General features: G+C 53.8%; 1 protein-coding gene across 1 annotated transcript; it reads left to right on the top strand.

Annotated features, from left to right (window-relative positions):
• Positions 1-1,262: 1,262 nt before the first annotated feature.
• Positions 1,263-26,446, top strand: TXNDC5 (thioredoxin domain containing 5). Its single transcript, XM_070361242.1, has 10 exons — positions 1,263-1,583; positions 4,714-4,863; positions 10,133-10,238; positions 16,871-16,967; positions 19,618-19,733; positions 21,251-21,337; positions 21,967-22,110; positions 24,091-24,173; positions 24,977-25,106; positions 26,165-26,446. Exons 1-10 carry the CDS (start codon positions 1,303-1,305, stop codon positions 26,285-26,287), a joined length of 1,317 nt encoding a protein of 438 aa, XP_070217343.1. The 5' UTR covers positions 1,263-1,302; the 3' UTR covers positions 26,288-26,446.
• The last annotated feature ends 166 nt before the right edge of the window (positions 26,447-26,612 follow it).

The raw sequence follows: 26,612 nt of genomic DNA, 5'->3' as shown, positions 1-26,612 counted from the left end.
GGCCTCGAGCAGTGGACTGAGGACTGCGTTTTACCCTGTAGTGGGGGCTGGCGGGGGGGGGTGTTCTGGCGAACTATCATGGTCAAAGGCAGGCTTAGGGAAAGTTAACTTTCCAGCCTGATGAGTGACAGAGGCCCTTAGAAAGCCACTGCATGGTCCAGGAGTAAGGGCTGATCAAGGTACGAACACCGCGAATGGTGGAAAGAAGGGATTTGTCAAGAAATGCGGTGGGCTCTAATTACAGGAGATAAGGGAGAGGAGGGAGTGCTGGGGACAAGGCTCCCATGTTGTTGAGTGTTAACTGGTTGGTTTGGAGGGGAAATTGATGGCTTGGTATTTGGCAAACCGCGGTCTTAGGTTGAGCAGTGGCCAGAGCAGTGTTGATGACAGGTGAGTCATGGGGCGCTCCCCTTGCCGTGCCCGCAGTCACTGCCTCGGGTTCCCCAGACTGCGGACCACAGGAGGCAACCTGAGTCTCCTGATTCAGCTTCAGATCCCCAGGGCGAGGCCTAACCCTCAATTATGGCGTGCCGTCGGGTATGTGCGCAGGTGTGAATTGAGGTGCCCGATTCACACGCGTCGCACCTGGGTTCGCCTCGCAGCCCACGGGGCCAGAGCAGGCGCGTCCAGATGCACCTGGGGGCGCGGGCGCGCTGGGACGCCAGGCGGGCGCCGGTGGAGGAGGACCCTAAGGGGTTTGTGTCCGGGAAGACGCTGTAGGCAGGCTTTCCTCTCAACCCGAGGTAGGGCGGGGCAGGGCGCGCCCCCAAGCTTTCGCTTGGAAAACGGGTTTTCATCACACCCCTGGGCTCGGACCCAGAATCACAGTTGAGGTCCGAGAATTTGATTCATTCAGGTGTAAACCTCGCCCACTTCTGCTCAGTTTCGTGAATTCTGCTGACGGCAGCTCGCTCTTTCTTTCGCCTTTGTGTAGTTGAGGTGAGCCGAGGCCGACACCGCCCTCGGTGGCCTCCGGGCCCGGCCTCTCTGACCCTCCAGTCCTGGGCGCAGCCCCACGCCAGAGCGGGCCCAGCGGGGCTTGGTGGGGGGGGTGCCCGCGGGATTGGCCCAAGCCGTCCCTCCAGCCCTCAGGTGCGGGAGGCCCGCGTGGGAGACTGTCGGGGGCCTGGCCCACCCCTCCCCCGGGCTCCCAGCGAGGATCCCCGGGCACGCGCGGGCCCGTCTGGGCCGGGGAGGCGGGCGCGCGCCGGAGGGCGGGGGCTCGGGGCGGGGCCTCGGGGGCGGGGCGGGCGGCGCGGAGGGGACCGGCGGCCGGGGCGAGAGCGCGCCCAGCCCGCCGAGATGCCCGCGCGCGCCGGACGCCTCCTCCCGCCGCGGCCTCGGGCCCTGGCCCCGGCCATGCCGCCGCCGCTGCTGTTGCTGCTGCTGCTGCTGCTGCTGGACGCCGGCGGCGGGCGGGGGGGCGCCCGGGCCCAGGAGCCGGGGTCGGCGGCGGCGGACGGGCCCCCCGCGGCCGGCGGTGGGGGCGGACAGGACCCGCACGCCAAGCACCTGTACACGGCCGACATGTTCGCGCACGGCATCCAGAGCGCCGCGCACTTCGTCATGTTCTTCGCGCCCTGGTAACTGGCCGCGCCGCCCGCCTGGGGCTCTGCGGGCGCTGGTCGGGCCGGGGCTGGCGCGTGGGGCGCGGGCCCGCGTCCTGGGGCGCCCGGCGAGGGGCAGGGGCACTTTCGCGCCTGGGGGCGCGGGGGGCGGCGCGGGCCGGGCGCTCGCCGCTGACGTGGCGCAGGGGCCGGGACCAAGCGAGAGGGGGCGGTCCCCGAGGGCCGAACCGGAAAAGGCCGACGCTCCGGCTCCTTCGCCCGGCCCCCCGGTCCCGGTACCGGGGGGTCGGGGCAGGGGTCATTGTCCATCGGGGCCGCTGGGAGCCCGGAACCCGTCCGCCCCCAGTTCCCCAGCCCCAAACTAATGCGCTGGTCGGAGGCAGCGGCCTGCGGCTCGGCCGGTACCCGGAGGCCACGTGCGGCCGCGCGGACACCCGGGGTCCGGCGTGTACACGTGGACTTCCTGTCCCGTGCGCTCGCTGCAGGGCGGACCCCGGCCTGGGGGTTTAATTGAAACTCAGGGACTCCCAGGCTCTGCGTTCGCGAGGTGGGAGGGGGTGGTCCGGACATTAGAGGGTTCCCACTCTTCTCCCAGGAATCGGGGTGCCTTTTGGAGGCTGGGGGCCCCTCCGCAGCTCCGGGGGCGTGGCGAGCTGTGCTCCAGGTGACAGGAGCTGTTGACCCCCGACCCAAGGCTGTCCTCGGGCGCGTGGTCCCCTCCGCTTTCTTGGGGCCTGGCCATCTGGGAAGTGTGAGGTGGGAAAAGGCACAGCGTTGGACAGACTCCCCCGCCCCCGCCGTGGTTCCAGGATGGGGGGCTTTGCTGTGAGCCTCGGTGCCGACCCCAGAGACCCTTGCCCTGCGAGTCGTCCAAGAGACCCTTGACACGAGCAGAGGGACCGAGTGCCTTCTCCCAGGGCCTAGATGCCCACTGAGGGGGGTCCTCTGTGGGCGGCGCAGCCAGTCGGTCTAGGGCCCAGGCCTTTGCAGGCTTCACTGCAGAATTTGGCATTCTTGCCCAGAGCCAAGAGACTCCTTGAGATGTGGGAAAGGGATGCAAAAAGGATTAGGAAGAAGATGCCCAAGAAAAGCCGCCTGTTGAGAAAATGTGCCGGCATAAGTTGGAGGAAACTTTCCCCCCATATTCAGGTTATTACTACATTTCAGTTCCTTTGGAGTGACATCGACACTTTCAGTCGAGCTCAGACTTGTCATTTCCTAACTGTATTTATGGGATAGCTTGTGTTTCAAGAACCAAAGGAGCTGAATTTTTAGAACCCAGTGGTATAGAAATGTAAAGTAATGGTTGTGGATAGTTTCTTTGTGGAGGGTGTTCTCAGAGTAGCTGTTGCAGTTAAATACACTACTGAACTGAAGTCTGCTTCTGTGGAATAAATCTGCCCCTGGGTTGGTTGGTTTATTTTTTTAAAGACACCTGACATGTAGACATCGTAGGTCCCCGCAGTGCCAATGGAGTTTTGGATTTGGAGTCTCTGTGATGCTCACCATTTAGTCCTGGCCTGAGTGAGGGAGAGGACTAGTACATTCCTGTTTCATTGTGTGCGGCTTACAGAGTTTTAGGTGGATGCTCCCAGAAAAAGTAACTTTTAAAGTTTTTGTTTGCTTTCTCATAGTCTACTAGGAAATATTTAAACAGATGTGTGGGTTTCTGTGACAGCATTTAACAGACTTTATGAGCAAATTGGAGTATCAGCTAGTATACACTGGGCTGCCCCTGGTCTCTTTGCAATTTCAGTCTCTGAAATGTTGCGCACCCATGCAGGATTCGGGGGCAGGAGCCAATGATAGCATTGATCCTGTGTGTTTGCTCTGAACCTAGCAGAGGCAGGGCTGTCCTACTGCGGTAAATGGTGTGCCAGCGTCAGATCATAGCTTCTGTATGGCCAGTTTTCAGGTCACATTGAATCTGGTGACAACGAGGTCAAGGTTGGGGCCGCCGTCTCGAAAGGACCAGGTGGCTTTGCTCTGTTACTGACCACAAACTGCCTCAATGCAGCTGCAGTCTCAGTTTTTGTGCTGTAGCCCCAAGGGTCCAAAACCAGAGTGCTGACTGTGAGGCAGCCATGGAACCATCACGAGGAAGTTGCTGAGCACTTCGTACACGTCTCGGGCATCCAGTTGTAGAAAGGAAGATGCTTGTCGTCTTGGCACTTGCACCACATCTACTTAAATCTGAAGGTGGTTTCCCCTCAAAGTTATCTTCCAGAAAAGAGAGTTCATATTATATTTGAGTCTCTTATAAAGCAGGATTCTCTCCTCTGGCCTAGAAGGTGTTGCTTAGGGAAAGTTTGCTTAAAGCAAGCTCTTCTAGTGCTGCCTCTAGATGCTTCCTGGTGAGGTCATTTGTCAGAAAAGAGGCAAGGGGACTTAACACTGATTTTGTGGAGAAACTGCTTTGAGGAGGAACTTAGAAGTGCTGGGTGTTCTGACAGCACTCTAAAAAGCACTACAGCGAGGGGTTCCATGGTAGAGATCAGGAATTCACACTCACCAGGAGAAGGGGGAGCAGACCATGTGCCATAATGCTTTGAGAGCGTTCCTGGGGTCTGAGATTCAGTTTTCAGTATCAAAAGTATGGCCCTGTGAACAGCTGACAGTTAAAGACAATGATCAGCCATATGACTCAAAAAGATTTAGCGATGGGGAAGAGACTGATGCTGTCAAGAAATGGGACAAGTAGAAGCAATCATTTTAAGTTAGCATATTATTTTAAATGATAGATGATTTTAAAATACTTATGTCATTAAATTCTTACAGTGAATATTTTAAGTGTCACATTTAGAAGTTTTGAGTGGCCACAAGCGTGTTGTTTTTTTTAATCTTCTCACTGGTGAGAATGCAGAACGGATTTCATTCTGAGACTGACTTATATTTGGAGAGAGTGGGTTACATGGGGGAGGAGACCTGACCCTAAAGGGACCATGGCAGCGAGAAGGGCGGAGTTGCTGCCACCGAGAAGGAGCGAGGGGGCTCTCCCGACCAGAGAGAGAAGAGAGTGGATACCGGTGTGAACAAGGGTGGGATCAGAGCGCCCCGCTAGGCTAGGAGATGGCTGGCTGAGGAGCTGGGCTGGGCCCCCTCCGCCCCCGCGCTTAGCACGCTTCTTAGCGCCCCCTTGTTACAGGTGTGGACACTGCCAGCGGCTGCAGCCAACCTGGAACGACCTGGGAGACAAGTACAACAGCCTGGAGGACGCCAAGGTGTACGTGGCCAAGGTGGACTGCACGGCCGACTCGGAGGTGTGCTCCGCCCAGGGCGTGCGCGGGTACCCCACGTGAGTGACGGGCGCGCGCGGGGACCCCACGTGAGTGACGGGCGCGCCCTGCGCCCTCCACGTCTTGGTTTTTCACCAACCGCCTCAGGCCAAACGAAGTGCAAGTTGCGTTTTTGGCAACTTTGTAGTTCTGAGAAGTGAGGCAATGCCAGCTTGGAGCCGGCAGTCCCTATTGTTAGGGAGGGTTATTTGCGCGCTGTGTGTTAGATGCTTTTTTGTACTTTGTTTGGAAAAAGGCTTCAATTAGCTGAGTTTTCCTTTTTATGTAATTATGAACGTGTTTGCCAGACAAAAATGGTATTTTTCTCCATGAGGTCTTACCACATCTGATGTTCCAATGAACACCAACTGTCAGGAATTTTTGTCTGAATTTTTGGTCACTCTGTTTTTTTTTCTTTTTTGTAAGATTTGTGTGTTTTTGACTACTCTGGGTCTTTGTGGCCGTGCACAGGCTTTTCTCTAGTTGCGGCGAGCAGGGGCTACTCTCCACTTGTGGGCCCAGGCCTCTCACTGAGGTGGCTTCTCTTTGCAGAGCACAGGCTCTCCACGTACGGGCTTCAGTGGTGCAGCTCTAGACTAGAGTCCAGGCTCAGTAGTTGTGGCACACCGCCTTATCTGCGCCAAGGCATGTGGGATCCTCCTGGACCGGGGATCGAACTGGCGTCTTACATTATTGCAAGGCAGAGTCTTTACCCCTAGAGCATCAGGGAATCCCCGTCACGCTGTTAATTCTTCAGTCTCTTTTCTGCAGTTATTCCCCACGTGACCAGCACAAGGGCCATTTTTGTTGGAAAGAAAGTGCAGTCATTCCAATAAGTGAGACTCTATTTCCTTGGCAGTTAAAATAGTTTTTAAGAACAGAAGTTGAAACTGGCTAATTGAACAAAAGAGGGGCTTGATGAAGCTGGCTTAGTCTGCAGGCTGTGGGAGCGCCGAGGTGCTGCTCCACGGGTCTGGAGGCCTGTTTCTCTGCGCCCCACTCAAGGTGACTCAACTTGCCAGCTCTGCATCGCTCTGTTGCCATGGTGGGCTTAGGCCCATCGCTGATTGGCCCATCTTGGATGGAGTATTCATTCCAGAAACAGACCTTGTGGCCAGAGAGGCAGGATCTTGTTGGAAGACAGACTCTGCATTCGATGTTGGGGTGAAGGTCACATCTTCAAAAAGGGGAAGATGCCATTTTCAAAAGGCTTGGGGGGGAGGGGTCGGGCACTGCAGGTCCCAACATTTGTTCAAACTGATGAATGAAGTCAATCCTGTATGAGACTGGAGCTGATCTTCAAACCCGAGGGGCCGCGTGGAAAGTGGCGGGCACTCTGAGCTGGAACCTGGATGCCGCGCTTTGGACCCTGCCTCTGCCGTTCACTTATCCTGCAGCTCTGGCTGCGGTCCTCAGCCTCTGAGTGTGAAGTCGGATGCTGGCACCCCCAACCCCCACACTGGTGTGTGCAGGCACCAGTCTGAACGCACCCAATGCATGCTAAGGTTTCCCCCAGCATTCGGAGACTTGGCATTTCCATAAAGGGCTCTGGGACTCTTGATCTTTGGTGACTGCTTGCTGATCTGGGTACGGAAACTCAAGTCTGTGTCAGATCAGAGCACTAGAGACACAATTTCCTGCCGTACGTACCTGCCTGTTGGTATCATTGTCCTGTGCTTCACTGCATTGCCTTTAAAGTAAACTCCGCTTTGGATGAAGAGCATCCCAGAGAAGCAGCCAGTGCGCTGTGGGGCCAGTTCCCTGTTGAGGGCTTGTGACTTCGAGGGGCAGGAGCTGCAGGTGGTTGGTGTCCACTCTTGAGTCTGGCTGTGTGTGGCCGTATGCACCATAAACCAGTGACAGGGCTGAGCAGGCGTGTGTCGGGGAGGGGAAGAGGGGAGGGGAGGGGAGGGGAGGGGGGTCCCACCCCACCCAGGCCTGCTCGTCTCAGCTCTCTGGGTGCACCATCAGTGACCCCACAGACGCTGTTCACAGATATCAAAAGATCCACGTTGGAGCAGGCATCCTGATTTGGTTTTTAGATGTGATCTCTCCAAGAAAACCAGACCCTGCTTTAGGGTCGTTAAAGAGAATTACCAGCTCCCACTGCATGGTTTGCAAAGGAGCCCTGTGACCATCACAACCAACACCAGATTCTTTTCACAGAATGCAGAAGGTGGGGGTGTGCTGCATAAAATGTAGGGGCCTAGGGCCTTCACACGTTGACCTGTGCCGGCTTCTAGAGGCGTTTCGAGGCCTGGATCAGATGATGCTGTAAATGCTGGGCGTTGGGGGGATGGGGGGGTCAGCACATTAATGCTTGTGTCATCCCTTCCGGGCACCTTTAACGGGAGTAAAGGGTCGGAGAGGCGGGGAGCTTGGGTTCCTAGGTCCCTAGAGAAGGCTGCCTGTGCTCAGGAAGCTGTTTTGAGATCTTCCTGTTGAGCCATTAAAGCATCTTTATCATCTGGGAAAATGTTAGCAGGGGCAGAGCTGAAGGAAGTCTCCAGGGCTGCCATGCAGAGCGCCCCAAAAAGAACAGAGAGGCAAACTCTCATGGTCCCAGGGGCCGGAAGCCAGAAATCAAGGCTCTGAAAGCCCTCGGAGATCCTCCTTTGCCTCTTCCTGGCTCTGGCAATCTTTGATGTTCTTTGACTTGGAGAAGCACCACCCCAGTCCTCCTCCTCAACACAGCCTTCTCCTGTGTGCCGTCTCTCTGTCTAAATTTCCCTTTTTATACAGTCACCAGTCATATTGGCTTAGAAAGAAAGTGAAATTTGCTTAGTTGTGTTCAACTCTTGGCGACCTCATGGACTATACAGCCCATGGAATTCTCTAGGCCAGAATACTGGAGTGGGAAGCCTTTCCCTTCTCCAGGGGATCTTCCCAACCCAGGAATCAAACTCAGGTCTCCTGCATTGCAGGCAGATTCTTTATCAGCTGAGCCACAAGGGAAGCCCAGGAATACTGAGTGGGTAGCCTATCCCTTCTCCAAGGGATCTTCCTGACTCAGGAATCAAACCAGGGTCTCCTGCAATATAGGCAGATTCTTTACCAGCTGAGCCGTCAGGGAAACACGGTATTGGCTTAGGGCCCACCCTACTGACCGCATTTTAACTTGATTGCTTCCATGCAAATCCTGTTTCTAATTCAGGTCACAGTCTGTGGTAGCATGGGTCAGGACTTCCGGCAGATCTGTTAGTCACCTCATAACACCATCCCGTCTATGGTGGTAGGACTTCGTCTTGCTGTTTTCCAGAGAGACCTGTCAGTGGGGATTGTCTCCCCTGCAGTCTCCTTGAGAGAGAGACAGTTCACCAGGAAAACAGGTGCCCACGGCGGAGGTTCAGCAGCAGCAGAAAGGTTTGGGGCTGTCCTTGGCGCTTGAACCCGGTGGCCTGCTCTCCACTACCGCCTGCCTCTCCATCCATGGTGAAAACAAAGTTAGATGCCCCGTCAGGGAAGCTTGTCTCTCCCCAGGGTCTGTGAATGTCTCCAGAATCTCAGACTTGTGCAGCTTAGAAAGGTTTTTAATCCAATAACAGAAGGAGATTTTTAAAAATCAGTTTCGTTTCAATCAGTGTATACCGAATGAGGAAAAATGAACAGATGAGGCTCTCCTGCTTTTAACCTTAGCAAAGAAGCGAGGTAGGCAATGCCTGGTTTCCTTCTAACACTCTGAGAAGCCACTTATTTCCATCCTGAAGCGCTCTGTCGGAGGGTGGCGCCTGGCCGAGAGGGAGGTGTGGAGGACGGGTCACCCCAGTCCTCAGTGGGCGCGGCGCACGTCTCCAGAGCATCTCAAGGGGGTGGGCACCAGTGGTCACAGGCGTGAGGTCAGGTTGAGTTGCTTGAAATGTTAAACTTCATGGTTTTTGTCATGGTTATAAAAGCATAAGCTGCCAGGGAAGGGGAGAGATACACTTCATTGGAGTCACATCGAGGTGTACCCTAGCCTATCACAGAATCTGAGCTTCTGGGTGAGGTTGGTAAGCCCATTCTCACTTGAATGCCTTCTGCAGCCAATGTGTTGGTTTTCTTGTTTGGTGTGAAGCTTCATTTTAAGATCTTTGTGAGGTCAGCCATCCAAACTCACAGTTCTGATTTCTGCATATCTTAACTTCGTATATTCTGATGCTGCACGTTGGGCATCTCCAGCAAAATCCACATACACGCCAGGAAGCATTAGGGGGTGTTTAGATGGGTAGGCTTGCCCCAAAATGCTAGTCTGTGTTGCTCTGTTTTCAGTAGCTATATTTTAGTAGCCATGCTTCCCCTTCCATCCTTGACGCCTTCTATTCTGTCAATCAGAGAACTATTCCCTCCCCTCCCTGCGCCCCTTGACACCTCCTGTTATGTTCTGTCGGGAGCACGTTGTCTCGTCGCCCAGGCAGCGGCCCGGCTTTGGACCTGTTTGTCTCAGGCTCTGATGATGCCTTTTGTTGTTGTTTAGTCGCTTAGTCATGCCTTTTTGCGACCCCGTGGACCGTAGCCCACCAGGCTCCTCTGTCCACGAGATTTCCCAGGCAAGAATGCTGGAGGGGGTTGCCGTTTCCTTCTCCAGGGGATCTTCCCCACCCAGGGATTGGACCTGCATCTCTTGAATTGGCACTCGATTTCTTTGCCACAGAGCCAGGTGATGTCCCCGCTCCCCTCCAAGGGCAGAACTCTTGCTCCATCTGCAGATACCTTCAGAGGCTCGTATGTGTGGAAAATAGAAAAGAGTCCTTCTCTGGGGACAAGTGAACAGGCCGTTATCAACCAAAGTCAGGGCTGTGCTTAAAGTTGGAAACTTGAGCTCTCATTGTAGCTGGATAGTCACGCCTTGTGAAAATTGAATAGCTGACACAGGAAATAGCCTGGAAATAAATTTACTGTAGAACAGTGCAGTTTCCACGACAGTTCTAGATTGTTCTTCAAAATGCAGAACATAAAAACGACTGAAGCCGGGAAAGGACAACGAATACCAGGCAGGGGAACCTGGGGAATTCTTACTCCTGAATCCTTGGATCTGTGGGGCTCAGCCTGATATGTTCACCTTGGTTTTGTTTTTCAAGAATAACACGAGAAGCTTTTAAAAATTGAGGATTAAGTGAATATGCCACCTCCTCAAACATTGCTTTTCTTTTTTTTTCCCAAGCGTTATCAGAGAGGGGCAGGGGTGAGCTGGCTGCAGCCCGCCAACACCCCGTTTTTATGATTGCTTCGCTAAATGAGTTTATTCTTTGCTCGGAGCAGTTTGAAGTGCTTTAAAATCTACTCTGTCTAATCCTCTGTTACTCTTTTCAGCTTGAAGTTCTTCAAGCCTGGCCAAGAAGCTGTGAAGTACCAGGGTCCCCGGGATTTCCAGGCCCTGGAAAAATGGATGCTGCAGACACTGAACGAGGAGCCCCCTGTGAGTGCACACACGGCCACCCCTCTTTCTTCCTGCATTTGCGGGGTAGTAAAGAGGCCAGATTAGCTACCATCTTAAAGCAACTTTTTAGAACTCAGTGATATCATAGGTAAAGATTCACTTTTTTGTTATTGGTGTTGCGATTTTTAAAGATTCTGATAAAATACAGTATAAAATTTACCCTCTTAACTATTTTCCAGTGTACAAGTCAGTGGTATTAAATACATTCATAATGCGGTGCAACCATCCACCCACAGAAATTTTCCATCTTCCCAAGTGGAAACCTGGGCTTCCCAGATGGCTTAGTGGTAAAGAACCCGCCTGCCAAGCAGGAGACATGGGTTTGATCCCTGGGTTGAGAAAAATCCCCTGGAGGAGGAAATGGCAACCCACTCCAGTATTCTTGCCTGGAGAATCCCATGGACAGAGGAGCCTGGTGGGCTACAGTCCCTGGGGCTGCAAAAGAGTCGGACAGGACTGAGCAAATGGACAATAAGCAGAAACCTTGTTCCTGTTAAACACTAACTCCCCAGCCCCTGGCACTCGTCACCCTATATTCTGTCTCTATGAATTTGAGTACTCTCTAAGTACCTTACTGGGGAAAGATGAAGTTTTAGAAGCTTTTTATTTGGAGATGTTCAAACACGCACAGAAGTAGGGAGAAGAGTGGTGAGTGGCGGGCAGCGCGCAGTGGAGGTGGTCCTGCGTGTCCACCTCCGGCCCCAGCAGTGCTGGCAGTTTGGTCTCCGGCCTTCCCACCCCTTGTTTGGATGCGGTCAGGGCCGTCGGTAACCATTTCAGAATGCAGCCCACAGGAGCGACTTACTCCTTTTTAACGTACCCTCCACTCCTGTCTCACGCGTCATTCAAATCACGCTAATTCCTCAGTGCCAGAGATGGACTCGCGGCCTCCCGGGGGCCAGGCCTCTGCCGGGGCGCCCAGTCCAGCTCAGCCCTCCCCACCTCCACAGCCCACTGCCTTGGGCCGTACCCCCAGTGTGACTCTCCTTTGCTGCTCAGCCCCACAGCCCTGGTGGCGTTGCTGATGACAAAACTTAATACCCTGAACTCCCTGTGTCTTAATGGCCACTACTCCCTGCTCTGAGGATGTAACTGTGGAAACTCTGATTTCTGAGGCCTGTTTTTTTTTAATTGAAGTGTAGTGACTTACAGTGTTGTGTTACTGAGATGCTTTTTAAAGACATGGTTACGTGTAGCATTCCTGAGAAAAACCTGTAGTCCTCAGTCCCCCAGTGGACGATAGGCGTCTCCGTCTTGTCATAAATCACGATGACCGTGAGCCCTCCACGCAGTGTCCCTCCATGCACGCTGCCTTCTGGTGAGTGCTGAGGGCCCAGGCCGCAGAGGCCGAGCTGGGCCTGACGGGAGCAGAGGTGGCCAGTGCGCCTGCTTCACGTTTCTGATGAGGCCTGAGTGCGTCTGAGGTCTCTGCACGTGGCTTCCGTCTCAGCACTTGACTCAGTCTGTGGTCTCGCATCAGGCGAGTGTCCCCTGGCCTGGAGCTGGTCTGGGCAGTTGCAGGGGCCTTCTGCTGTCCCCTTCCAGGGTGTCTGTGTGGTTCTTCAGCTCTCCCCTACATTCTGTGTAGAGCTCAGAGCCGATCAGAACCCCAGCTACTTCCCAAGTGCTGCTTTTATCTCACATTTTAAAAAGTCTCGAGGCTTCCCTGGTGGCTCAGTGGTAAAGAACCCACCTCCCAACCTAAGAGACACAGGTTTGATCTCTGGGTCGGGAAGATCCCCTGGAGAAGGAAATGGCAACCCACCCCACCCCAGTAGTCTTGCCTGGGAAATCCCATGGACAGAGGAGCCTGGCAGGCTACAGTCCACGAGGTTGCAGAGTCGGACACGACTGAGTGCCACCACCCAGAACTGCGTGCTGAAGACCGCTGGCGTACAGTGTTGAGTAAGTGTTGACCAGAGCTGTGTCTAATTTTAGGTAACAGGGAAACCACAAACCCCTCAGAGTAAATTTGCATCTTTGTCACGACAAGAAAGCTGGACCAGCAGGTGTAACTTTCACATAGATTTAAACTTAAAGTTGTTTTTTTTTTTTTTTGATTGTTTTTTTGGTGTTCTCTGGAGCGGGGAGGAAGCCAGTTTTAAAGGAGAGTTCATAGTCTCCAAAAACATTTAAAGTAAGTTTTTCACCAAAAAGCCAGTCTTCTGCGATGACTGTATTCAGGAAGCCATCAGCCAGGGTCAGGATGGCAGAAAGCCGTCATCTCCCCAGCCGACATCCCTTTCGGGGTGGAGCCCAGAGCACAGGCTGGGGACGGTGTGGCCAGGCCGAGGCTCAGCATTGCCCACCTCAGGGCCTGTCCTGGGGGCATAGCCACATGGATCCCAACCCAGACCTCAGTCACCCCCCTGCCATATCTTGGCGTCTCAGAGCCGTGGGCATCTCAGGTAATTGCTGGAAATGATGATAGGGTGGCTTATTACAGAAAAATTCAAGTATTCAGACTTCATATTACAAACCAAAATTCTTCTCCATATGAATTTTGCTTTATATTTTAAGTGAAAGCTTTTTTTAAAAACTTCTATGAAAGTGTTGGTCTCTCAGTCGTGTCTAACTCGTTACAACTCCATGGACTGTAGCCCACCCCTGTCCCTGGAATTCCCCAGGCGAGAATACTGGAGTGGGTTGCCATTTCCTTTCCGGGCGATCTTCCCGACCCAGGGTTTGAACCTGCGTCTCCTGCATTGCAGGCAGATTCTTTGCCATCTGAACCACCAGGAAGCCCTTCTGTATTTATAACTAAAAATAACTTAATATATACGTTTTCCTATCTAAACAGGATAAATTTAGGGGTTTCCCTCCTATTTTTATAGTAATATATTAAAGTCAAGGAAAATCTGCCATTTCTTACCTTCTACTCCAATTTTTATATTTCCATGTTTCCTTCTGTATTTTTTCCTTAAGTAGTCATCATCACATAGACATGGTTCATTTCACTAATGATCTTTTTATATAGTTGAACATCTTTACAGTGATCATGTTTTATCTTCTGGATATGCCAGAATTAACCTTTTTTCTGTCATTGGATATTTAGGTTGTTGAGATAATTTTTCTCTCATCAGAAACGCTATCTTTGTAAAGGACTTTTTTCCCTACTTTGGAGTGACTTTTTAGAATATCCAAACATAACATTGCAAGGCAAAAAATAAAAAAGCCAGACCACTTTTAGAGCTCCTGTTGAGTAGTGCCGAGCTGCTTTCATTTTTTAAAAAGGTCTTTATTCTTGGCCGTGCTGGGTCTTCACTGCTGCGCGGCCTCTTCTCTGGTTGAGGCGCAGGAGTTCGCTCTAGTTTTGGGGCACAGGCTTCTCCCTGCGGGGCGTTTCTGGTTGCGGAGTGTGGCTCTGGAGCACACGCTCAGGAGCTGTCTCCCTGCGGGGCGTCTCTGGGGAGCAGGCTCTGGAGCACACGCTCAGGAGCTGTCTCCCTGCGGGGCATCTCTGGGAAGCAGGCTCTGGAGCACACGCTCAGTAGCTGTCTCCCTGCGGGGTTTCTCTGGTTGCGGAGCGTGGCTCTGGAGCACACGCTCAGTAGCTGTCTCCCTGCAGGGCGTCTCTGGGGAGCAGGCTCTGGAGCACACGCTCAGGAGCTGTCTCCCTGCGGGGCGTCTCTGGGGAGCAGGCTCTGGAGCACACGCTCAGTAGCTGTCTCCCTGCGGGGCGTCTCTGGTTGCGGAGCGTGGCTCTGGAGCGCACGCTCAGTAGCTGTCTCCCTGCAGGGCATCTCTGGAGCGTGCATCTCTGGGTCTCCCTGCGTGCGTCTCTGGAAGGCTCTGGAGCCTGCGCTCAGTAGCTGTCTCCCTGCAGGGCGTCTCTGGGGAGCGTGCCTCTGGAGCACACGCTCAGGAGCTGTCTCCCTGTGGGGCATCTCTGGTTGCGGAGCGTGGCTCTGGAGCACACGCTCAGTAGTTGTGGCTCACGGGCTTAGTTGCTTCTGTGCATGTGGGATCTTCCCAGACCAGAGATCAAACCCGTGTTTCCTGCATTGGCAGGCGGATTCTTGACCACTGGACTTCCAGGGAAGCCCCAGGTTGCTTTCTTAAGACTCTTAAGCCCACGTTGTCCCCAGCTTGGGGACGGGACCCATTCTGTGATACACTGAAGTTCCTGTAACGATCATCTATCTTTACCTGCCATGGAACAAGGACCAAAGACGTGCTCCTTTGGTGCCACAAGTGGGCGTTTCACCACCGCAGGCCCTTTGAGCACACACAGCGACACCCAGCCCCCTCTTTCACTGTGTTGGACTCGCTGCCTGTGCCTTAGCCGTCTCTCTCAGACACCCTTCTCTGTGGGTCCTTAGCACTTAACACAAACGTAGCATGGAAGTCAGGCCAGCAGCAGAAAGCTTCACGTTGCTGCTGTTCAGTCGCTCAGTTGTGTCTGATTCTTTGTGACCCAGTGAACAGCAGCACGCCAGGCTTCCCTGTCCTTCACCAGCTCCCAGAGCCTGCTCAAACTCATGTCCATTGAGTCAGTGATGCCATCCAACCATCTCATTCTCTGTTGTCCTTTTCTCTTCCTTCCTTCAATCTTTCCCAACATCAGGGTCTTTTCTAATGAGTCAGCTCTTCCCATCAGGTGGCCAAACTATTGGAGCTTCAGCATCAGTCCTTCAAATGAATGTTCAGGACTGATTTCTTTTAGGATTGACTGGTTTGATCTCCTTGCACTCCAAGGGACTCTCGAGAGTCTTCTCCCAACACCACAGTTCAGAAGCATCAATTCTTCGGTGCTCAGCCTTTTTCATGGTCCTACTCTCACATCCATACATGACTACTGGAAAAACCATAGTTTTGACTATACAGATTTTTGTCAGCAAAGTAATGTCTCTGCTTTTTAATATGCTGTCTAGGTTTGTCAAAGCTTTGCTTCCAAAGTGCAAGCGTCTTTTAATTTCCTGGCTGCAGTTGTCATTTGCAGTGATTTTGGAGCCCAAGAAAATAGTCTGTCACTGTTTCCCCATCTATTTTCTATGAAGTGATGGGACCGGATGCCATGATCTTAATTTTCTGAATGTTGAGTTTTAAGCCAGCTTTTTCACTCTCCTCTTTCACTTTCATCAAGAAGCTCTTTAGTTCCTCTTCGCTTTCTGCCATGAGGGTGTTGTCATTTGCATATCTGAGGTTATTGATATTTCTCCTGGCAACCTTGATTTCCAGCTTGTGCTTCATCCAGCCCAGCATTTCTCCTGGTGTGTTCTGCATGTGAGTTAAATAAGCAGGGTGACAATATACAGCCTTGATGTATTCCTTTCCCAATTTGGAACCAGTCCGTTGTTCCACTTCCGGTTCTAACTGTTGCTTCTTGATCTGCATACAGATTTCTCAGGAGGCGGTAAGGTGGTCTGGTATTCCCATCTCTTTAAGAAGTTCATTGTGATCTACACAGTCAGAGGCTTTAGCATCGTCAGTGAAGCAGAAGTAGAAACTTCATGCTGCTTTACAGTTACAACCCTGCCCAGCTTTGAGCTCTCAGCATTTTGAAAGCTTCTAATGACTTGACTTGGATATTCATTTTAATAGAAATACGAACCCCTAGATAAGAACTGAATAATAGATACCCACGTGTCTGTAGGACCGTAATGTCTCAGTGATCATGTCTTTACCTCTGCTTGCTTTGGCTGGAGACCACAAATGTGCTGGCCTAAAAGAAAATGAGATATCTGGAATGGTGTGGTTTGGTGGTTAGTAATTAGCTATATACTGGTGTCTGCTCAGGTACTGGAGAAGCGCCTTTTTAAAAGCCACTGCAGTGGCACCCCACTCCAGTACTCTTGCCTGGAAAATCCCATGGACAGAGAAGCCTGGTGGGCTGCAGTCCATGGGGTCACTGAGGGTCAGTCATGACTGAGCGACTTCACTTTCACTTTTCACTTTCATGCATTGGAGAAGGAAATGGCAACCCACTCCAGTGTTCTTGCCTGGAGAATCCCAGGGACAGAGGAGCCTAGTGGGCTGCTGTCTATGGGGTCGCACAGAGTCGGACACGACTGAAGCGACTTAGCAGCAGCAGCAGCTTGTCCCTTCACCGTTTCTGTCCCAAACTCAGTCCTGTGAATTACGTTCTTAAAGGCGCAGCCCACGTTTGCCCTGTGGTTTTTTTCTCTGAGGACTTTGATCCGTCCAGATTTCCCTCTTGTCACTTTTTTTCTTTTATAAGCTCTTCAGAGTTTCACCTTCCTTCCCAGATTTCCTTACTGCTGCTGTGCATAAAGGGTGGCCGGGCCGCCTGCTGTCTGCTTTGTCCCCTGTGTGCCTCGGTGCCACTCGCTGCTGTGTTCTGCCAGCCACCTCGGGTCTCCTCTCCACGAACCCAACAGGGTGCTGGTTTGGGGCGGCCCATCCTTCAGTTTGCTCTGTTGGGTTGGGTTTGAGGGCAGCAGAGGACAGGTTTGGGAGGGGGGGCTGGTTGTCACCTGGTTGCCCTGGAGCATCAGTCCTACACCACTTGCCAAGGGGCCTCTTGCCCCTCGACACAGCAGCATCCCCCGGAGGGGGTAGTGGCAGAAGGTTCCAGGCAGAAGCCGTGATGGGCTCCATGGTGCCTCGACACACATCCGTGGTGACTCTTGTTCTGTCTCCCCCATCAGACTCCAGAGCCCGCGGTAGAGCCGCCCCGCACTCCCGAGCTCAAGCAAGGCCTGTACGAGCTCTCTGCCGGCAACTTCGAGCTGCACGTGGCGCAAGGTAGGCGGGCGGGCGGGCCTGCGTGCGTGGCTAGGGGCGGGCCGCAACCCTGGGGGCGGGGCGTGCCTAGGGTCCTACCTCCCAGGTGGCCAGGGCTTCTCTCCCAGCTTGAGGGCTCGGGGCCACTGCATGGGTGGCGTTTGTCCAGGGTTTCTCTCGTGCAGCCCGCCGACACCTGTGTCTAGCGCTCTTTCTCTTGGAGATGACACCTCTCCATCCGATGGAGAAGCCGGTTCTGGTGCCAGGCTGAAGCTTCGGGTGTGCGGAGCACACGCGTCAGGACTGGGCGCTCTCACCTAACTTGTGCACGGGCTGGACTCGCACCCCTGGATGATGTGATGTTTCTTTAGTTAGCCTTAATCACGTGCTTACTGACCTGAGGCAGAAACAAAGGTTTCTCGTAACTGTTTAAAGCAGAATTTAGTTGGGACCGTTATAACACAAATCAGGATACGTGTTCTTCACCCTTAAACTACTTTTTTGATACCACATCTTAGTCTCCTGGGACTTCCCTGGTGGCTCAGACGGTAAAGCGTCTGCGTACAATGCGAGAGGCCTGGGTTCAATCCCTGGGTCGGGAAGATCTCCTGGAGAAGGAAATGGCAACCCACTCCAGTATTCTTGCCGGGAAAATTCCATGGACTGAGGAGCCTGGTAGGCTACAGTCTATGGGGTCACAAAGAGTTGGACACGACGGAGCGACTTCACTTTCACTTTCACTTTCTTAGTCTCCTAAATGTCAGAGTGACCCAAGTACAGTTTCTTAATAACGTATGTAAGAACTCCCTTCACAAGCTCAGAAGCATGGGCTCAACAGTGAAGGGCTTGAACGTGAATCCAGCCGCCAGGCTGACCTCTGCTCTCAGATGCTGCCCTGGAGAGAGATCCTCCGTGTGACTGAGGCAGGACCGTTCTGAAAAAGGGCTTAAAATTGTGTCTGGCCTTGTGGGTCCTGCCTGCTGGGAGTGAAAACCCACCCCCTCCAAGGCTGGAATCACTTGTGATGCCTGCAGCCACGTTCGATTTTTAATTAAAGGTCATTATTGGTACCGATGCTCTGGGAGTGGACCTTCAGGGTTTCTGTTCTCCGGGAGTCACTTTGAGGCGTGCTGGGACTCCCCGCAGGACGTGTTACCAAAACCACCCAAAGCCCAGCCCTACCCCCTGAGCGGGTCACCTGCCGAGGGGCCGAGTCCGCAGGTCTGCTGGGAAAGCGGTGCCCCACCCACCCTGACCCCGCTCCCCTTGAGGCGCCGGGAAGTCCTGGACCCGCTGTCTCCACCTCACAGCTCGGGGCGGTGATGGGCCTGTCTGGGGAGACATGGTTCCAGCCTTGCAGACCAGCTGCTAACATATATATATATATATATTTTGTTTTGTTTTACTTTAAAGAACTGAGGTATAGTTGACACGAAACATTGACTGTCGAAGCAAGTTCCCCTCAGGTCCCTCCGACGCCTCACTGCTGTGCTGACCAGGTGCCCCCTGGGCATCACCACGCGAGCCTGACTTGGAGCCTGGGTCCCCGTCAGGGCTGCTGGTTGCTTCTCTCCCTGCCTGCAGCCTGACGCCTTTCTTTGCTCTAGGCTGGTCGAGGTCGAAGAGCCGAGATAAAAGTCTTCAGTGTCTCAGTCATGATGTGGTTTACTTCCTAGCCAAGAGAGTGATACTCGAGTTTTTGGGTTTTTTTTTTTTAATCTTCTATTTTATCGTGAAATAAAAGCTGGATACAGAAAGCAGTGTAGGGGCAGTGAATGGTCGTAAAGCACTCACCCTGTAGCCACTGTCCAGCTCACGTCCCCGCTCCTCTCCCACCCGCTTCCTTCTGTCCCCCGAAGAGCCCTGCCTGACCGGGCGGAAACCACCGCTTACTTTCCTCTCCGGTTCGTCACTCGAGTGTGCCCTCCGGCACAGTAGTTGAGGCTGGTCTCTCTCCTTTTTTAAATCTCTCTCTCCTAAGTCTCTTTCAGTCTCTCTGTTCCCTCAGCATCTCTTTCTCCCTTGCTTCTGTTTGCCAAGCACACAGACCTGCACATTTCCTGCAGTGGGGACTCCTCGTATTCCCAGGGTGTGGAATACAGCCTCTCTGTCCCTGGGCCCTCATGTCTCTATTCCATGTGAGCTGGCAGTTGGCTCTAGGGCTGTTTTCACTCCGTGTTTGATGTTTTGAGGGGTGTGAGCATGGCTGCATGGCTGGGCAGTCTCTCTCTGATGTCAGCAGCCTCGCCCATCACTGCGCAGAATCCGTAATTCACCAGAGATGCCAGCCAGCACCACTGCTGAAATGACAGGGTCCCTTCTTCATTTTTTTTCAGCAAGAGGTAACTGGCCCTTGTTTATCACTCCGTTATCCAGAGTGCAGTTCATCTCAGGAAAGACAGGCTGTAAAGTGCCCGCTTCTTCCCCTTTTTTGCCAGTTTTCCAAATAATGAGTTGGTTCCCTGGTGTCCTTCAAAGGTGACAAATTCCTTTCTAAGGATTGCCACGAACTCAGGGATAGAGACATATTTGATGGGGAGTCACTTCTTACCGGCTGAAGGGTTCATCCTGAGCTGAGCTTTGCAGGAAGACGGAGCTGAGATGCGCCCATTCTGTCCGTGTGGGTGGCTGTGAATCACTCTGTCCCCCTCCCTGCTTTCTCCCCCCGAAGGAGACCACTTCATCAAGTTCTTCGCCCCGTGGTGTGGTCACTGCAAAGCTCTGGCTCCGACCTGGGAGCAGCTGGCTCTGGGCCTTGAACATTCCGAAACTGTCAAGATTGGCAAGGTGAGTGAGCATCCTGTTGAACTGGAAATAGACCATCTTTGGCTGGATTAATTAGCCGAGTAGCCCATTATTAATTCTGTGCGTGTAGTCGCAAACTTGATTTATTAATTCCATTTAATGTGCCACTTGATAATTCATTTCACCTTCACAGATGGCAACCTGGTTTCGAGAGTGCTGACTTTTCCACATTCTAGAGATTAAAATTAGGGCTTTGGCTCCTTGGTTGATTTTGAAGCCATGGCCTGTTAAGAGGCCTTTCTGCCAAGACCTGGGACAGAGCTGTAGAGAACATTCACTGGATGCCCTCAGAGACCAGGCACACTGGGTCTCAGCCAGGAGCTGGTTCCTAAAGGACCTCGGCTACATGCCCACACAGGGTACAAAAGACCCACCCGAAGTGAGCCCCACCTGCTCACACTGCTGCCTGGAATCCTTTCCTACTTCACGTGGGGAAGCCAGAAGTGGTGCCTAACCACTGGGTTTTCTAGAAATATCTAGGGTAGCTTCTGGATCTTCAAGCACTTTGTAATCTCATCCATCCCCCATCACCCACCAAACACCCCTGCCTGCATCGCTTTTTATCAAAGCCTCCTCCTCTGCTTTGCCGGGGACTGATTCGTATACAGACTTAGCGCTGTGTGTCCAGTAGTTAATAAGAGGCTCTGCCCAGCACAGGGAGATGCCAAAAGCACAAGCCTGGGGTTCAGACAGACGTGGCCAGCCACCTCAAGCAGTTCTGCACCCCCGTCTCCCGCTCTGCAAAACCAGGACGAGATCTGACTGAAGTGGGTGGCAGTGAAGCGCTGAGCGCAGACCTGGGCTCGGAGCAAACGCCTCGGAAGTTAGAGTGTCGTTAAAGGAATTTTTCACTGTTGCCTGTTAAAGACTTAAGAGTTTTTTTTTGTTTGTTTGTTTGTTTTTCAGTTTTGTCTTTTTATTATAGTCCAAATACTCCTATTTAAAACTGATGACTTTTTTCCACTTTATCTTAAAACTCTGTAAGCTTGAACCTGAGAAGACATTTTTCCCATCCGAGTACTAACCTGGCCCTACCCTGCTTAGCTTTCGAGATCAGATGAGATAGAGCGTGTTGAGGGTGGTCTGGCTGTAGACCTGAGAAGACGTTTCTCAGCTCACCTTGTGACTGGCTGGGGCGGGGGGCGGGTCTCTGTCCCTAGCAGCAGGCCATCTCCTCTCCAGCTGTCAGGGTAGGGTCCCTTTTTCCACCTGTTAACCTGCTCAGGGTAAATGATCACTTCCTAAAAGCTGGTGTTTTTAAATGAGTGAAAATAAATCACATCTCTGAAGTACATCTTGTTCCCCTGCCCCCTCCACTCAGGGGCAGCTGAGCAGTTCTTGGGAAAGGTCTCTCCAGAATCTGCAGACACTGCAGAGACTCTGCCCATGGGGGACTTGAGTAGTTTTCTTTCTGAAAAAAGTGCTGAGTGTCCGACAGACAGTTGGTAGTTGGTCAGGAAGGCCCTCGGAGAAACTGGGTGTGCGCTCTCTCTCTCCAGGTGGACTGCACGCAGCACTATGAACTCTGCTCAGGAAACCAGGTCCGAGGTTATCCTACGCTCCTCTGGTTCCGAGATGGCAAAAAGGTGCGTCTTCAGGTCTCCGTGTGGAGATAGGAGGTGTGTCTGTGCCCCAGCTGAGCTGTCAAGTGGGTTAACAGGGCACGGCAACCCACCCCAGTGTTCTAGCCTGGAGAATCCCCACGGACCGAGGAGCCTGGTGGGCTGCAGTCCATGCAGCCGCAAAGAGTCGGACATGACTGAGTGACTGAGCTCAGCACAGCTGCCAGCACAAGTGGTTTGGGCTCTGATTTAAAGGAACACATGTCACGGGACGAGAGGTTCTTGGTCTTCCCTGGTGAGATCTGGTGGTTGAGAGGAACCGTCAGCTGTTGACACACAGCGTTGCAGGCTCAGGTTATCTTTAGAACAAGCTGGATCCACGGTCCTGTTCCACTGCTCTGGCCCTGACCTTTGAGGGAGTCAGCGTCCGCTCCATCCCTGGCCGATGGACTGAGCCCAGGCCTGGTGACCCTTGGTTCCCCAGAAGAAAGGCCCTGTCAAACTCTGCTCAGAGCAGATCATTTATGCTTCGCCTTGACATTCGAGCAGCGGACGCCACTGGCCAGGACCCCCAGAGGGAGCCGCCCGAAGGCAGGGGTCCCGGGCGGGCAGGGGAGGGCCCACAGCGCTGACGTGTGCCTGTGCCCCGACAGGTGGACCAGTACAAGGGAAAGCGGGATCTGGACTCGCTGAGGGAATACGTGCAGTCGCAGCTGCAGAGCGCGGGGCCTGCCGCCCCAGAGCCCACCCAGCCCTCGGAGGCCCCGGCGCTGGCCGCCGAGCCCGCGGCCGACCAGGTGGGTGCCAACCAGGAACGGTGTGGGAACGGCCCGCACTCCACGTTTCAACACGACCTCATCACCTGCTTTTATGTGCTTATAGGGGTTTCTCTTTTAAACACCTTGAAGCAGGTGTGAGACAAGGATCCTGAAAGTATGTGTCCACGTTTCTGGAGCGTTCTTCCCTTGGGTTAGTCATCGCTGCCCTTGTGTCAGCGAACAGCTGAGGGGCAAGTGGGTATTTGCTGGAGGGGCTGCGCCGGCAGGAGGGCAGGGCGAGGAGGCCAAGGGCGCCGTGTGGGGTGGAGAGGAGGTGGCCACTGCGCCGAGGAAGGTCTTGTCAGCCCGCCAAGGGTCTTAGGTCTGTAGGAAGCCAGTGGCGGGCTTGGAACAGATGGGGACTTGACAAAAGCTGCCCGGCTACAGCCCGTGTGCAAGAGATGGGAAAGGGTTGTATTGAGATGGGCGGTGTGGGCCCCCACAGCTGAGGGGACTCCAGCTCCACCAGCGCGTTGGGGTGGTGGGGAGCTTGGCCAGGGACGCTGGGTGGGCACTGGGGTGTCCGGGGGACGGTGCACCGAGCTCAGGGTGGGAGGAGGGAAGCAGTTTTCAGGGCTGGGCGGGGGGTGTGGACGTGGCGACAGGTCAGTGTGTGCGTCTGAAGCTGCAGCCGATGTCTGTCTCCCCAGATGAGTCGGGTGCCGGGGGTGGGAACGAGACTACTTGGGGAATAGAATTGTGTTTGCTCAGCTAGGAACCGTAAGGCGTGGTGGTCAGTTTAGTTCCTAAGTGGAATCCTCGTGTTGCTGATTCAGTTCACATGGTCTGTGGAGTTCTTCCCCGGGACGGGGTGCCTTGGTCCTGGCAGGGACGCCCTCCCTGCCCCACAGTGACCCTCTAGCCTCAGTGCTCACAGGGTGGTCGTGACTGGCTGGAGCCACCACGCCCCGAGGCCAGGCATCCATGCTTGGAAAAGCCAGCGGCCACCTACCCCCTCCACCCCACGTGGGGCTGCGGTGGGCCTCCCCTGCCCACAGCGGGAACCTCAGCGCCTGGGGACTGCGTGGATGTTGGTTAAACATTGACATTTTGTTTTCAGAAGTAAAGAAATGATTTTGTAGTTACGGACCCCGTGTAGGGGAGCATGTTGCAGTGGTTGTAAAGGTCATCCCAGATCCAGTCTAATTATATACTGGGATGTTTTCATCAAGCCCAGACGGTTTCTATTTATACTCACCTTTTCCACCGTTAAGTGGATCTTTTGGGGAGTGTGGTCACCTCTCCGGACAGAAAGGTGGCAGGGTCCGGACGGCCTCCCGGGCACTGACACCAGGACTCGGCCCCGGACTCGCGGGGGCGGCCGTGGCACGCAGTCACGTGACACAGCGCCATGCCCTTGCTCCCACGTGAGGATGGCACGTCCACTTTTGGAGTAGATACAATTCTGTAAAGAACCATCCCGATGGAAGCGCTTAGAGCGGACTGGCTCGCTGCCCCTTTGCCCTGAATTCTCCAGAGTTCAGATTGAACAGTTTTCACATTGACTTTGAATTTTAAGATGGAAAGCAGCCTGTTTATTTGTAAAACACATCAGTGCCTATGCTTTTCTAGGGTCCTTAGAGAAGAAAATCTCTTTACGAATCCACAGATGAGAGCAGTAGAACCAGCGAGAACAGCAGTGTGCGTGCAGACTTCAGGGAGGCTGGCGGTTTGGACTTGGGTCAGTGTTTGGGGCTCCAGGCCCACGCGGTGCAGACCTGGGCGTGGCCCGCCCGTCTGCATGGCATCTCCTGGGCTCCGGACCGTGGGACCTGTGATTAGTTGCTGATGTTTTGTGAAAAGCGAGTCTTGTGGGTATGTGTATGTAGCCTTGGAGCACACGTTGCAGCACACGTTGCAGCACTTTAAAGATGTCTGACGGGCATTTCCGGGATCCCGAAACTTGACCCACACGGTCGTATCTGCTGTGTTTGAGTCGTGGCTTTTCCCTCCCCTCAGGGCACCGTGTTGGCATTGACAGAGAGGAACTTCGATGACGCCATCGCAGAAGGCGTAACCTTCATCAAATTTTATGCTCCATGGTAAGTGGCTGTTGGATCAGAAGCTGCTCTGTCGTCATGCCCTCAAGGTACACCCTGATTCCCCACTCGCGTGCCGAGCCTCGAGACTCAGTGTTGGGCACATACCACGCTCACACACAGTCGTGCTCTCGGGGAAAAGAAGGGTTACCGCTCAGCTCCTGCATTCAGGTAGGCGGAAGTTTGGAGGAGGAGGAGGTTCATGCTCAGCCTGCTTTGGAGAAAACACTGGAACAAGACTGGCCCCACGGCCAGCGTCATGTTGAAGTCGTGTGGGGTCTGGGTGCGCTCCCACACGGATGGCCGTTTGGGTTCAGCACCGTGAACTTCCTGATGGAGCTTTGCCAATCCGTCTCGGGATGTTAGGGGAATTGACTGGAGCTCGGGTTGCCGCTGGAGCCATGCAGCATGTCAGTCAGCTGCCCTGCCCGTCCCGTGGCCTTTGGGGACCGGAGCAGAGGTGGGGGCTGCTCCAGACCAAGGCACCGGAGGCGGCAGGAACACAGTGGGTTCCGGGCTGTGCCTCGCACCTGTGACCCTGGAAGCCTGTTTCCTGTTCACCTCCTGCTCACGGTACACTTATAAACAAGGGAGCCCGCAGTTTACCGCAGAGAAGGCTTCCCAGCTCAGTATCGCTGTCAGCCCTTGTTGCCTCTGTCCAGTTACCTGAACATGTGGATTCAGGGACGGGGGTGGGGAGGAGGAAGGCTGACATTTATAAACTCAGGCCCAGGAGGCCGTCTGGGCAGCGGCGCGTGGGTGAGCGGATCCAACGCCTCAGCGGCTCCGTCATGCTCTGTCCCCAGGTGCGGGCACTGCAAGGACCTGGCCCCGACCTGGGAGGACCTCTCCAAGAAGGAATTCCCCGGCTTGGCGGAGGTCACCATCGCCGAGGTGGACTGCACTGCTGAACGGAACCTCTGCAGCAAGTACTCGGTGGGTCCGCATGGCCGGAGCCTCCTGGGGACAGAATGGGGGTGGGGGGGTTCCCAGGGGGACTGTGATGGGGTGGCCTCATCCGAGGTCACTCACGCTGCCCTCCTCCTCTCAACAAAGTGTTCGTGTCCTTTTGAGCGTCTTGAGGTTTTTTTCCTTTCTCATTTGAAAAGCAAAAAGAGCTGCTCTCCCAAAAGATAAGGCTTTTCTCTGTGAGTGCACATGATTCCGTGGTGGTGGGCGGGGAGTGAGGCTTCCCCACCTGGCAGGAGGCTGGCGGTAGCTGAGACTCAGAGCTGGAGGGCAGGACCCCACCTGCAGGACCGTTCTTGTTGGCCGAACAGCTGGCGCGTCGCCTTCCTTGTAAACGCCTGAGGAGCTTGCTTTTCAGACACGAGGCGGCGCTCCACAGAGGAAGTGTTTGATCCTACACTTCCCCGCTGGGAGGGCTGCACCAGCAGCCTAGGCACGTGGCTTGGCTTCTTCATGCAGCTGTTGCCTTCTTTCCAAGCTATTAGCACCACTGAATAGCCTAGTACACTTGCAGTTTCTGTTTTTCAACTTGTGCTGTTCTCTTAAAACACTTCTGAGGCCTCTGGAGTTTATCAGAAGAGATAATACCACAAACGTCATCTGCTTACTAGAAGACGGCGTGTCTGTGTTTTCAAGAGAAAAGCGGTGAGCCGTAGCGGACAGGCGTGTGTCCACGAGGTTCTCGCTTCCCCTTAGTGTGGCCTCGGAGCACCTGCATGTCACCCGGGAGCTTGTAGGAGTGCAGCCTCTCAGGCCCGCACCAGCTCCCCAGGGCTCGTGTGAAAGTCTGAGACGCACTTCAGGGTGAAGTGCCTCCTCAGTGCTGATCTTGAAAGTGTTTCGTTTGGGTTTGAAAAGTGAAATAGAGCCCCAAGGCTCTGCTTTCTGCAGCCTTGGGTAGTTTGCTGAGGGTCTGTGCGCTCTGAAAATCTAGCTGTAGACTTCCTTGGGCTCGAGGGTCTTTTCTGATTTTACTCTGTGCATGAATCAGGCTCTTTTTTAAGCTTTTCTTTTCTTTTTTTAAGGTACGAGGCTATCCCACACTGCTGCTTTTCCGTGGAGGAGAAAAGGTTGGCGAGCACAGCGGGAGCCGCGACCTGGATTCCTTGCACCGCTTCGTCCTGCGTCAGGCAAAGGACGAGCTGTGAGCCCGGCGGGGCGCCGTCCCTCGGCCGCTCCCTGCTTCCCTGCAGCGGTGACTCAGAGATCCGAATGTACTAAACTCGTGCTGTCTTCTCCGTGTGTGTTTTTAAGCCAACACACCCTACAGATTCTTAAGTTTCTCTAAGTAAATGTGTAACTCACGATCCCTTTGCAAACTAAATATTTTCGGTGGCGACCTACCATCCATTCCCCCCTTTAACTTGCTCTTCGTGAAATCGAAATGGTTTCCTTTGAGACTAAAACAGAGTCGAGGAAAACCCAACTGCCAGACTACTTTTGGCTCCCTAGTGATTCTGGTGACAGCGTCAT

Source organism: Bos mutus, chromosome 23 (assembly GCF_027580195.1).
Source record: "Bos mutus isolate GX-2022 chromosome 23, NWIPB_WYAK_1.1, whole genome shotgun sequence".
Lineage (NCBI taxonomy): Eukaryota > Metazoa > Chordata > Mammalia > Artiodactyla > Bovidae > Bos > Bos mutus.
Note: the sequence above shows the minus strand (reverse complement) of the source record. Positions and strands in the feature narration are given on the sequence as shown.

Bases quoted from the DNA above. Each gene is read 5' to 3' on its own strand.
- TXNDC5 (XM_070361242.1), top strand. From the start codon at position 1,303: ATGCCCGCGCGCGCCGGACGCCTCCTCCCGCCGCGGCCTCGGGCCCTG. The intron at 24,174-24,976 runs GTAAGTGGCTGT...CTCTGTCCCCAG, and splicing joins ATCAAATTTTATGCTCCATG to GTGCGGGCACTGCAAGGACC. The intron at 25,107-26,164 runs GTGGGTCCGCAT...TCTTTTTTTAAG, and splicing joins ACCTCTGCAGCAAGTACTCG to GTACGAGGCTATCCCACACT.